The 13683-nt window shown below is 34.7% G+C and overlaps 1 protein-coding gene across 2 annotated transcripts; it reads right to left on the reverse strand.

Annotated features, from left to right (window-relative positions):
• Positions 1 to 4118: 4118 nt before the first annotated feature.
• Positions 4119 to 13100, reverse strand: eci2 (enoyl-CoA delta isomerase 2). Of its 2 annotated transcripts, none has more exons than XM_056269623.1 (10): positions 13001 to 13100; positions 12470 to 12623; positions 10880 to 10978; positions 9571 to 9753; positions 8359 to 8428; positions 8168 to 8270; positions 7955 to 8075; positions 7772 to 7861; positions 6084 to 6227; positions 4119 to 4296 (listed from the first exon to the last, which is right to left on the reverse strand). In XM_056269623.1, exons 1-10 carry the CDS (start codon positions 13051 to 13053, stop codon positions 4141 to 4143), a joined length of 1173 nt encoding a protein of 390 aa, XP_056125598.1. In that variant the 5' UTR covers positions 13054 to 13100; the 3' UTR covers positions 4119 to 4140. The 2 variants fall into 2 exon arrangements, with proteins under 2 accessions (XP_056125598.1, XP_056125597.1); XM_056269622.1 differs by having other exon boundaries at positions 12470 to 12632; positions 13001 to 13092.
• Between the last annotated feature and the right edge of the window lie 583 nt (positions 13101 to 13683).

Consider the following 13683-nt stretch of genomic DNA (forward strand, 5'->3'; position numbering starts at 1 on the left):
CTGTGGAATTATGTGTTCATGCCATTCATAATCTCCAATGACATCATGAGTCAGTGAACCCTAACATGGACAAATCAATACCCACAAACTCCAGACAGAAGTTGTGCCCACTGTCTGTGATGATAAAGGGTTTCTAACCTTTCAGACGGGACGTCACTTTCCCTAACAAAACTAGAAAAGGGGTTTCGCTATCGGTCAGGCAAACTATGCGGGAGAAGATGCAAAGTGTGTATCATCACTCCTGTTCGAACAGCACAGCACTGTTAGCTGAGAACACACCCGTTTTCAATCGTGTATGACTGACGTGTAGATTAATATGAATACAGTAGCCTAGCATCTAAAACTGATAAATTATTTTTAATACAAAACGCGCTTGAAAACGATATTTAAGGGACGGTTTACCCAAAAAATTGTGTTATTAGTACTTACTCACCCCGAAGTTGTTCCAAACCTGTACGAGTTTTCTGTTGTATTCATAAAAGAATATTTTTTTAAAGAATGTTGCACAAACAGCACACATTGACTTCCAGTTTTCTACTAGCCTATGGAAGTCAACGGGTGCCATCTGATTACCCACATTAAAAAATGCTTGTGTTCAACAGAAGAAAGAAACTCATACATGTTTGGAACAACTTTAGGGTGAGTAACGACAACATTTTGGGGTGAACTAATTATAAGCGATTCCCTAAAGAAGAAAAACAGCTTTAATGGGAGTGTTCTGCCATCTACTGGATTTACTGTGCAATGACCACCAGTTCGAGGATGAGTTCCAGCATGAGGGATGCTGGTATCAGATGGTAATACCATAGGCGTAATTCTATGGGGGGACAGGGGGACACGTCCCCCCCAATATTCAACGAAGGGCAATTTGTCCCCCCCAATATTTGATCATATTTGGGGCGCGTTTCCATTACAGATTTGCGCAAAACTTTTGCGATATTTTCTAAATGTCGATAAAAAACTATTGCGAAATGACGGCGTTCCATTAACCGATGTTATGCGACTAAAACGTCTTTTTTTTCCTCTCGCGATAAGTCATTCCAAAAATCATGGCAACGGACGTTGGTAGGTTTATAGCCTATATCACAGCCCCCGCATAGACATTATTATTATTATTGGAAGGAGACGTGGCGTGTTATCCAAGCGTTAATGGCAGGGAAAGACACGGAGTTCCATGGGTGTTTCTCCCTCATTTCTGCTCCGATGTCTTGATTGTGGCATTTCTTTGAGGTTTAGACACTGATCAATATAGAATTACTTTATTAATGTCATTATATAGATCAGTGGGTTTAGAGTCCAGACTATTCCTGTAATTATTGTTTCTTTTATGAATTCAATAAAGAACTCTGTCTCGTATTATGTCCAAACCGTCGGTGTACTTGCATTCATTTTTCTTATTTAACCCGTAATTGCAAAACGAAAAATGAACGGTTGTTGTATTTTTAAAACGCAAAGGTGAACACCAACATTTTAGTTTGACCTAGGCCTACACCAAATGCTGGAAAAAAAAAAAAAAAAAAAATTATATATATATATATATATATGAGAGAGAGAGAGAGAGAGAGAGAGAGAGAGAGAGAGAGAGAGAGAGAGAGACGAATTTTCAGATATTTGTTTATGACTTTTTGCCCCTTTATTAAACATTTAAAATATTCACAAATTAATATGGAGAATTTTTTTTAGATTTTACTGGTTTTCTAAGGCCAAATTAGAACCTGGAAATTATATTTTTCCCGCAGTGCTCAATGAGAGGAGCCATAACCACAGCCTACAGAAAGGGGATGTATAGGCTAGATGAGTTAGGCTAATAAATGTGTCTGAAAAAATAACGAGGCATTTTAATTGTTTATTAATAAACTATTGTTTTCCTAAATCAGTGTCGGCTAAAAACATATCTCCATCTCCGGATGCACCTTTAGAGAGAAATGCACCTTTCATACGGATTACATAATCAGAAGGTATTAGCTTTCGATTCGAATTTGTTCCTTTTAAAGTGGACATTTAAAGCTTCAGTCTACAAAGGCTATAGCCTATCAGTTCTCGCGCTTCAGTTCACGGAGACCATGAAGCGCGCCTGATTGTTTTATTTTATTTTACAAAAGCACATCGTTTTCTTGTTATTGTGAGATTACGCAAATAAAAGTAGTTGCGAATAATGTATTATTATATTCTGTATGACCAGAACTGATAGAGTATTTTAAGTTGTTTCGACTGTTGATAGGAAAATGCAAGTGTTCGCGGCCGCGCCTCCGTGCCATCCAGTGCGCGCTCCACACCCAGTCCGCACACACACTTGGATATGCGTCAAAATCTTGTGTTTATTTGTGATAATCTTAGCCCTATTATTGTCCAACCTGTATTATGAATGAAATGTGACGAATTGCTTTGTTCCTTTTTTGGATAAAAGCGTCTTCTACATATAATAAATGTTATAATAATGATAATAATAATTATTATTATTTGCGGACAAGGACCCAAAACACACCGCGTATTCTAAGTCAGGTGACTGTAAATGCGCAAAACCCGTTTCCATTGCAGTTTTGCGAAATATTCCTTTTTCAAATTGCCTGAAAAACCTCCTCATGCGAGCGTAAAAACTTTATTGGGATAAACGGGAGTTTTTGCGAAATGGACGTGTTTCCGCATTTTTATTACGCAATTTCAATTTGCGCAATTTGAAGGGTAGCCTAATGGAAACGCGGCTTGTATGATTATGCGGGCAGGGCCATATCGATGTGATTGCAAATAGCCTACGTCTTTCTTCCCAGCTCCGAAAATATAAAATCCCGGCCGGTCCATTTCCCAAATCCATTCGACTTGTCTTACACTATACATTTAGCCAAACCTATTTCTCCTGAAATCCATGTCATGTTTTCCTATCCCTTTAGTAGCTTGTGCATCGTCAGTGAGTTAGGAAAAACCAAACAGAAGAAGAGTTAGGAGGAGCGCGGAAATTGACAGACATTTGGCACATAGGCTATCTATGAATGGTAAATATCCTGTAACAGTAATTTAATCAAAATGTTTATAGCCACTATATGTTTATAGAAGAATATAAGAGAGAGAGATCACTGACCGCTTGTTGTCAATTCAGGCCTGTAATTGATGCCGATGCTGTAATCATTGTGACTAGGCTATACGTTGGTTTGACGATCAGATGTAATACAATTCCTTGTTGTGTTATACAATTACAAACATTCGGACTCTGACTTTTATTTTATTTTGATTAAAAAAATGTGTGCATGCGCCAACACAAAAAGTTCCACAGCTGTCCCCCCCAATGTGTGATTGACAATTTCGCCCTTGGGTAATACTATTGTAGTTGTTGATTTTAATAGTCATATACAGTACCATTGCATCTGTATTTCAAGTAAACAATATGGTGCATGTCTAAAAAACGTGATATTTTATCATATTAAGTAGTATATTGATAAAAACAAACCACAGGTTCTATTTAAAACTGTATTCAGGACAAAAATGTCACAAACTATACAAACTATTGAACGTATTCATACATCTGAGATGGAACATACAGTATAGAGCACTGAATTTTGGCCCTCAGATAAAAGAATAAAGTCACGCTTTGTAATAGGTGGCATTAACTACTATGTACTTAACCATTTGATACATACAATATACTTATTATATGCACATAATATTGGTGCTTTGTAATTACAATTAAAGTACCTGCATTTAATTAACATGTCGACCATACTTACACTAAACCCTTTTCATTAGCAATAAGTGTGTGAACTTTCCTAGAAAATGTCCTTTAATCTTTTACACAGTCAATCCATGGTTTCGTATTTAATGTTAGTACATAGCAGGCCACGTACTATAAAGTGTGACTATTTTATACAAATGAATTCACATTAGTAAGACACTGACTGTTACAACCTACTAAGTGCACATCCGGTGGTACAGTAAATGAAACAGGCGGTACTGTATATTACATGTCTTCTAGTTAAAATGATATGACGGGAATTAATAAAAATGTCTCATGATGAATACATCATCCAATAATTTTGGACAACAAACAATGTTTAGATTAGTTGGCTAGTCTTTCTGTTGTTTGCAGCATGTCGGATTAACAGTAGAAACTCCTGGATAGGCTGTATCCTCCTCATTGAGCGGCTCTCCTCAAAGTTTAGACTTGGCCTGGAAGAAGGTCATGATGGCCTGCATGCATTCATCTGAGAGCCAGCGCTCCACCAGTCTCTCCACCTCTGCGTCGTTCACGGCGTGAAGTTTCTCTTTCTCCACTCCGCGGATCAGCTGCTTCGACAGAGCCAGAGCCTGAAGGGGTGCAAGAACATGAGCATGATGAGCGCAGACATGTGACGGCAGTGTTTTAGAATACAAGTGAGATGTATTGCCTTTTTGATCAAATTTAGTTTTCATCCAGCATGATCCTTTTACCTGAGAATGATAAGTCATTTTTTTAACACTAGTAGGGTACAACAGGTCTGAAGGCAGACCATCAAATGTTTTGCTTTTCACTACTGCCATAGTGTATGCTTGCAGAAAATATATATGTTTGTATTGGATATTGATGGAGCAACAGATTTTGTGTGAAACGTTTCATTGGTCTCTTGTCTAGTATTGTCCCCGTTACCACTGTTTGTCAAGTCAAGTCCAGGTTTATGTTCATGTTGATTTCATGTTTAAAGTTTAGTTCAAGTCAAGTTTGTATTTAATAAAACTGCACATGAGTTCAGCTGCAACTCGCCTCACTGGACTTTTGTGACAAGTATGTTAATTTAAAAAAATATAGAAACAAAATTATTTTTAAAAAGTAACGATTCTGAAAGCATTGAAGGAGATCCCATCATTTAATATAGATTTACAGTGGTAACAAATACATATATTTTATTATATGATTATATAATATTATAATAATTTGACATATGACATTTACCATCTGAATCTAACCATGTCAACAAATGGAAAGTCAGCCAGCTGTTTATTATCATGTTAATTATTGTACCTTTTACCCCAAATACCATACTTTACATATTCTTCCGTTATTGAAAAACTGTTGCTTTAATTACCTTGTACAAAACTAAAAAATAGTTAAGACCTTTGTTTCTGAATATATTCAATGATTTTATTGATTCTACAAAAATCTACATTTTAAAAGCATATTTATCAATTTGCAACAAGAATATTTTCATACTCCTAAGGCGTGTTAAGACCTTTATTTTGAAATAGTGATGAACATGAAAAATCATGAAAGAAGGGTAGAAACCTCAGTTTGTTTTCATGCCAAGAGTTCAAAAGATAGCATCCATTCAATTATTTTAGAAAAAAAGGTCTGATTTTTTTTTTTTTTTTTTTATATATAAAGAAAACAAGTATAGATTCACCATTTGTGATGTGGCAGGAAGCTATAACGCACATACTTGTTATTTTCATGTGTTTCTTAGAGGTTGAATTCATATCAAAATCTGCCAAACTTCTTATATTACTTCTGAATAGGATGTCTACCTCATAAACTGTATGAAAATTTAGGAAATAATGGTTCAGATCACTCAAAACACATGGAAATGGAGGCGCCCTTATATGGGCAGTAATGGAGTCTGGTTGTCATCTAGTGAGAAAGTTTGGTACTGCGCCCAAACAAAATCGTACTGAAAGCTCATTTTTTGAGATATCAACCTAATATTTGAAACACAACTTATTCAGATTTTTGGCTTTGAGTTTTTTGCAGTTTTAGAGTAGCCCAGGTTTTGAAAATATATATTTTAAATAAAATATGAATAATTATATTTTTTTACATTGGACATTTTCATAAACTCAAACTTCTATAACTTTTTTTCTGTTTCACTTTCTTAATTTATTTCAATTCTACAAGAATCTGCCAAATATCTTCTTTAAAACGAGACCAATCTTACGTCTATATTCCAAAGCATTCTTGAATTACAACCATTTAAGTTCGAAATGTGCATTTTCATGTTTATTCAAAAAAAGGGGGGTGACACTTAACAGGTTAAAGGAAAATAAAATCAAAGGCGTCTTTTACCCTGGTGCTCCTTTAGCCCTTTTGTACCCTATATCACATATGCAGCAGTCTGAGCACTTACGTTCCTGGGCAGTTTGGCGTAGGCCTTCAGTCTGGTCCACACTTCGCTCTGGAAGGAGCTTTCAGGAAAGACCTCAGTCACCAGACCCACTTCACAGGCCTGTGTGGCCGTCAGCTTCTTATTAAACAACAGCATCTCACTAGCCTGGAGAGAAAGGACACAGAGGAGTCATACAGAAAACTGTGGAGAAGCGTGTAATTTCTGTTGCTGTGTCCCAAATCGCTCACTTGTTTACTGATTCTCTAATCCCTATATAGTGCATGGCAGTTGAGTGCACTATATAAGCAAGGAGTGAACGAAGCGAAGCGAGGAATTCGGACACTGACGTATTACATCAGAGAGCTGTCGCTGAAACACATACATTAAATGTAGCTTACTTTAGAAACAGACAAGAGTCATAGTGACTTTAGTTTGTTATTATGCAAACCTCCATGCCAGCTGTATGTATTGCATTCATTTTAAGTATCTTTAACTCTCCTGTCCAAGCACCTTTTAAGACATATTGATAATGTGTGTTTAGCACCATCACCTGACCATTATAATAAGATGAATTCATTAAAGTATACCTTTTTGTTTATATTCGACCACGGCTGTTTTCGTGACTTTTCCCTCAGTATAATTGGGTATGGGCAACAGGTAGGCAGGAACGTTGATAGCTATTCATCAAGTCATCGCTAAATTGGACAGTCACGCTAAAAGCGTGTTGTTTTAATAAGGTTTTGTGTCAGGTGAAAAATAAATTATTTAACGACTGAAATCTTGTATTATTCCTGAGATTGTTTTGACGGGAGTCGATTCCAGAAAACCTGGAATCGAATAAATAAACCTGGAAACACCCATAAGTATTAGCATTTTAATTTTACAGTTGAGCAATAAAATAATTATATAAAAAAAATAAAAAAATAAAAATATACACATATACATATATATATATATATATATACACACACACACACACACACACACACACAGGTGAAACTCGAAAAATTAGAATATCGTGCAAAAGTTTATTTATTTCAGTAATTCAACTTAAAAGGTGAAACTAATATATTATATAGACTCATTACATGCAAGGTGAGATATTTCAAGCCTTTATTTTTTATAATTTTGATGATTATGGCGTACAGCTTATGAAAACCCCAAAGTCAAAATTAGAATATTGTGAAAAGGTTTTCATAGCTGTAAGCCATAATCATCAAAATTATAACAAATAAAGGCTTGAAATATCTCACTTTGCATAATGAGTCTATATAATAATATATTAGTTTCACCTTTTAAGTTGAATTACTGAAATAAATTAACTTTTGCACGATATTCTAATTTTCCGAGTTTTACCTGTATATATATATATATTTCAATTAAAAGTTAAAATACACAAATATTTCTTATTGTGTTTATTTTATTTAGTAATATTATAGTCATATGAATCATAACATATTTGCCAACTTTTGTAGCCCTACAAACAAGCACAACAAATCTGGAGCTTTTTTTTTCTCTCTGCATTTTAAAATCGCAAATACAGGTTTTATCCGAAAAATTGCAATCACATTTTCCCCCAAATCATGCAGCCCTGTGTACATCAGTGCTGTGCTGTCAGTCGATTCAAATAATGAAATGCAATTTATCATCACAATATTTTTAGTAGTCAACCGATTAATCTCAAGTTTTCTTTGTGTGGATATCCATACCTTTGCTGTGCCCATAATTTTGGGGAACAGATATGAAGAGCAGCCCTCCGGACTCTGACCCAACTGACTGAAGGGTGTGTGAAACGTCGCCTACACACACACACAACAAATGGGGAGGTGTGAGCCAAAATACAGATAGATATATAGACAGACATTATTGATATACTGACGAAATCAGCTCACCCTCTCTGTGGCATAAACAACATCAAACAGTCCCAACAGGGTGACTGATACCCCCACCGCCGGTCCGTTTATCACTCCGATCAGAGGTTTGGGGAAGTCAATGTACGCATTCACGTACCTCCTAAAACAACACAAGCACACGTGTCCATCAAGCTAAAGCTAAACACGAGTATAAACTGGTTTCAATTTCCAATAAAGCAAAATAGACTTTACCTCAGCAACTCCCCAGATTGTTTAGCCATGTCCTCCACTCCACCCTCAGGGATCTTCGTAAAGTTGTTCAGGTCGTTTCCGCTGCAGTAATAATCCCCGTTACCTTTAGAGTCAGAGAGAGGAGGGTGAGAGATGATCTGCAAACGCTGAATCTCATGATGATGTGTGAAAGGTAAAGCAGAGTACTTCACCTGTCATCACTGTAATGACAGAATCGTCTTTTCCAGCCAGATCCAAAGCTTCAATCAGCTCGTTGTACATCTACAGGAGGCAAAAAAATAACTTTTTTTTTTACAAATGTCTAAGCATCAGTGTTGTTACTGTTGAGTAAAACCAGAAAAAATGATTTTGTTAATTCAAATTAAGCTGGAATACAACAAATATAAGTAAAAAATTTAATTCAATTAAAATTAGAAATGCTGCCTTGGCGACTAACTGACATAAAAGTTTACACCGAAGCTAAATAGAAATACTAAAATAAATAATAAATAAAAAATAAAAATTACATAAGCATATAACACAATTGCCAAAACTTAAACTAAAATTTGAATAAAAACATAAAACTAAAAGCTTAATTAAAATATTAATAAATACTACAATAGTATACGGATAATATCAAAGTAACACTGCTAACATTTTGTGTGATAAAATAAAATATTTATTTTAGCTAGTTGAGTCAACATTTCTTATTTTCATTTAGTTTAACTTAATGTAAATAAACAAATAAATAAAAGCTACATAGACAAAATTACTAACATTTTAAATCACAACACAAAATATAACAATTAGGGCTGTCAAATGATTAATCGTGATTAATCACATCCAAAATAAAAGTTTTTTTTACATAATATATGTGGGTGCACTGTGTATAATTATTTTATATATATATAAATACATACACATGCTTGTATATATTTAAGAAATATTTTCATGTATATACTGTATATAGATTTATATATAATTTATATTATATATAAATATTTTATATATAAATAATATTTTTTTCTTAAATATACATGCATGTGTGTGTATTTATATATATACAAAATAATTATACACAGTGCACCCACATATATTATGTAAAAAAAAACTTTTATTTTGGATGTGATTAATCGTGATTAATCATTTGACAGCCCTAATAAAAATATGAATAAAAACTAAAATAGCATATCAATAATATCAAAACAACACTGCTAAGCTAATGACAATAATAGATAGTAATGTTTAAATGTTGTCATTATTACACGACTCTCTGGAATACTTTTGATTGGTCAATCGTTGCATTCTTCAGTCAATTATTCATGTATAATATGACCGTTGTCCTCAGACAACTGATGTATTAGTTTGAAACCCCCCAAAATGTAAAAACTGAGTTTTCTCCTGTGCGATGTGTGCGTTGTGACCTCTACAGTGATGGCGTTTTTCTTCCCAGGTCTGTTGAGGCGTATGGTGGTGATGTTGTTCTCTGTGGTGACCAGCAGGGTCTGGAAGGCCTTCGAGCTCCCGGTCGTCTGCGCGGACACAGCAGGAGCTTCTGATCCCACCAGAGACTCGATGAGATCCACGTACTGCTGCCTGGCCTCCTCCTGACACATGAAGCACACGAGGATCACATGATCGAGCGGTTCACGTGCACAGGCTTTATTTAGAGGTCTGCAGGGCGATCAGGTCCAAGCCTGAACCTTGTCCTCTGACCAACATTAAAGATATAGACATATATATATGAAGTAATAAAATTATCAAAACAGAATTATCATAAATATTTTGTATTAATTTGAATGTAACTCACATACACACTCATAAAGAGCAATAAAGTGCAAGTCAATAAAAGGAGCGGTGATATTATAATAGTCTTATTTAAAATTGTTATGGATTTTTATGTGCTATGCTCATTTTTAAAAAGCTTTTAAAAATATTTCTATTTATCTTTCATTTTGGTCACTTTTTAGCTTTTTATAAAAAAACATTTCTATTTAATTTTGGTCACTTTTTATAGATTTAAAAATAAATAATAAATAACCATTATATATATCTTTTTTTCTTCTTTTAAAAAAAAAAAAATCTGATAAAAATGACAAAAGCTAATAAAAAGTGTCCAAAATTAAATAAAATGTTTTTATAAAAAGGTAAAAAGTGACCAAAATGAAAGATAAATAGAAATATTTTTAAAAGCTTTTTTAAAAATGAGCATAGCACATAAAAATCCATAACAAGACTATAACTTAAGACTATTATAATATCACTGCTCCTTTTATTGACTTGTTCTGTATGAGCGTGTATGTGAGTTACATTAAAATGAATACAAAATATTTATACAATAAAAATTGTATTACTGTTATTGGTAAAACTTTATTTTAATGTGACGTAGTTACTACATGTACTTACTATAGTAATAACAGTAAATGATGCATAATTACAAGCAACTAACCCTAATCATAACTCTACAGTAAGTACATGTAGTTGATTTTAATATTAATCAGTACATACTTGTGTAAGTACAATGTAACTACATCACCTTAAAATAAAGTTAAGTTTTTAAAACCCTGTTTTTTTTTTTTTTTTTTTTTTTTACATTATCAATAAAATAATTGGTTTTGTAATTAATTACACATTTAAACCTGTAGTAATACATGAAAAGCTGATCCCAAATTGTAACTTTAATTTGGTCTTTAGTGAAAAATAAAAGACAGAACTCATGAATGTTGCTGTCACCTGTGACACGGACCCCAGACTCTTCCATGCGTCCCATTTCGCTTTGTTCACAAAGTCCAGCATGCCGGGTTTGGGGCTGTTGCAGGGTCCTTGTGTGGCCTGAGCGTTTACAAAACAGAAATGAGAGAGGGGGAAAAACTAGAGGATGTCAACGAAAACTTTTACTAATAGGTTTAGTTTCATTAAATGTATGCCTACAGCAATTAATTCAATTGATAATAGCCAGATAAAGTACACTGAAAATCACCATGGATTGGTCTTAAACCTTCGGTCACAACCATGATACGTCAACAGCAAATTCAAACCATTCAAAAGTTTGGGGTCGGTAACATTTGAAAACATCTCTTCTGCTCACTGAGGCTGCATTTAGTTGATCAGAACTACTGTACTTTTGGGAAATAATATTACAATTTAAAATACCTGTTTTCTATGTGAATATATAGTAAAGTGTAATTTATTCCTGTGATCAAAGCTGAATTTTCAGCATCATTACTCCAGTCTTCAGTGTCACATGATCCTTCAGAAATCACTCTAATATGATGATTTGATCCTCAATTATTATTATGGAGTGGCTTTTTCCACTAACTCCGCCCACTGGCGTCTGATTGGGCCAGACAAAATTACTGGAGACGCTTGAATAACAACAGTAGCAATAGTTTTAGGGAAAGTTGACGCAAATCGACCCGAGCTCGAAACCGCCTTTTGCCGAACTTGCTCTACTCCTTTTTCCCCCATTACACGTCAGATTGAAATATTTCGAATAAAAATAAAGAAAATATTCAAAAAGTGGAAATAAAGTGTCTAATAATAAAGTGTGTATCAGTCAGGGTTGGTGTAGGGAGGGATTTATTGTCCCAATAAGGCACCATCTATTTAATAATTTTAATAAATATAATAATTTACACTCTATGTTATTATTGCATACCTTTTAATGTACAACAACACTGGGGTGCATATAGTATTTGCCTGTGTTTATGAGTAAATATAACATCTAACTACTATTTAGTCTTATTGCAAAGAAAATATTGCTATTTTCTACATTGTATAAATAGAACATCTATTGCTATTTAAACTTGTGTGTGTGTAAATAGCATCTATCACTAAAAAATATGCCATATCTACACTTAGTTCAAATAGCCTTATTATTATTGTAGCTGCTCAATTATTACTAATGATTCTTCTTATCAATGTTGTAGTTTTTGCTGCTTGAAAACCATGACACGTTTTTTTCCAGGATCCTTTGATTAATATAAAGTTCATAAGAACAGCATTTATTTGAAATATAAATCTTTTGTAACATTATAAATGTCACTTTAGATCAATTTGAATGCATCATTGCTGAATAAAATAATTAGTTTCTAAAACAACAAAAAACTAAAACAATCTTACTGACACCAAACTTTTGAACAGTAGTTTATGGAAACACACATTTCACGAGAAATGGAAAAAGCAGGAAATTGAAAAACAAACAAATGAATCCCTGATGCATAACCGTTTAATACTTTTTTTTTAGTTAGGCTATAGCCTTTTTCTGTCCCATTACTGAAGCTATGTCAGTCAAGAGCAGGGCGTTATTGATCAGTTTCTCACCTGTTTAAACAGCGCATAGATCTTGAGTTTGACTTGATTCCCTGGATCATTTTTCAAAGTGCCCAGTTTTTCTTTGGCCGTGTTGAAATCTTCCACTGAAGCTCCCATAACTGAAGCGGTGCTGTGCAGCTGAACACACGGTATCAATGCAGCTCTACTCGCTCTGGACATACATAATAAACATAGCACAGTTTAGGCAAAGCACAGTCGGAACTAGACTTCAGGGTCCAATATGAATGCGCGTGCATTATGAGTGTGTGCGCGCGCGCCTGTGTGTAAAGTGTGTGAGAGGTGAAGGTGTGACACCGTAGGTAAAGGTCAGAGCGAACACAAGGTAAAGGTAAACACAAGGTAACGTTACAGGACTATTTCTATGGCATAACACAAGATGATGTACACAGTTATGTCCATAACAATGATATAAGTAACGTTACATCAGCAGATTATAATAATATAAGCGTCGATCTGGTCTGAAGCTGCTCGAAATAAACGCACATGTTTCACACATCACATTTGTAATAAAGTTCTTACCGGGTGAATCGGTGAAATCTCCACGGCGAGACGAGTTTGATCAGAGCAGCCATAACCCTGACGAGCACTGATCAAAGTTTATGTACACAATAACCATCTGATGGTCGGCGCTGCTGTCAATCATCTGTCAGTTCATCTGACCCCGCCCACTAAATCGAGTATCAGCCAATCAGACGTAATGCCTTTCTCACTCTCTAAATTAAATGCGGGAATGGATCTGTTCAGAAACAGTTACTGCCGCCTCCTGGGTGGAGGGTTTGCCAGATATATGGCAGAATAACGCCTGTCTCCTGCACGCGAGAGAGGAGAGAAGAAGAAAGTTGGTAAATGGGGTAAATGTCAGTTCAGTTGTAAGTTCATTCTATATGTGCGTATGGGGTGTGCGATGTGTATTGTCTATTATGATATTGTAATCATTCTTTTAACTATGTACGAGGCACTGTGAGCTGACATAGCATTTGTCTATCGTCCTTTCACTGCTGTGTGCAGTTCATAGGTAGGCTATGTCCCCAAATTAGTTTTTGTCTTATATTTATATCATATTATGTTCTTATATTAGAATATCACATCAGCAAGAGTGTCGTTTTCCCGTGCACAATTGCAAGTGTGATATTTATGTTATACAACAGTTAAATTAACAATAAGTTAACATTGGGAGTTACTTTTTAGACACACTATTGTCA

This window comes from Rhinichthys klamathensis, unplaced genomic scaffold (assembly GCF_029890125.1).
Source record: "Rhinichthys klamathensis goyatoka isolate OS25496 unplaced genomic scaffold, OSU_Roscu_1.1 h1tg000285l_1, whole genome shotgun sequence".
Lineage (NCBI taxonomy): Eukaryota > Metazoa > Chordata > Actinopteri > Cypriniformes > Leuciscidae > Rhinichthys > Rhinichthys klamathensis.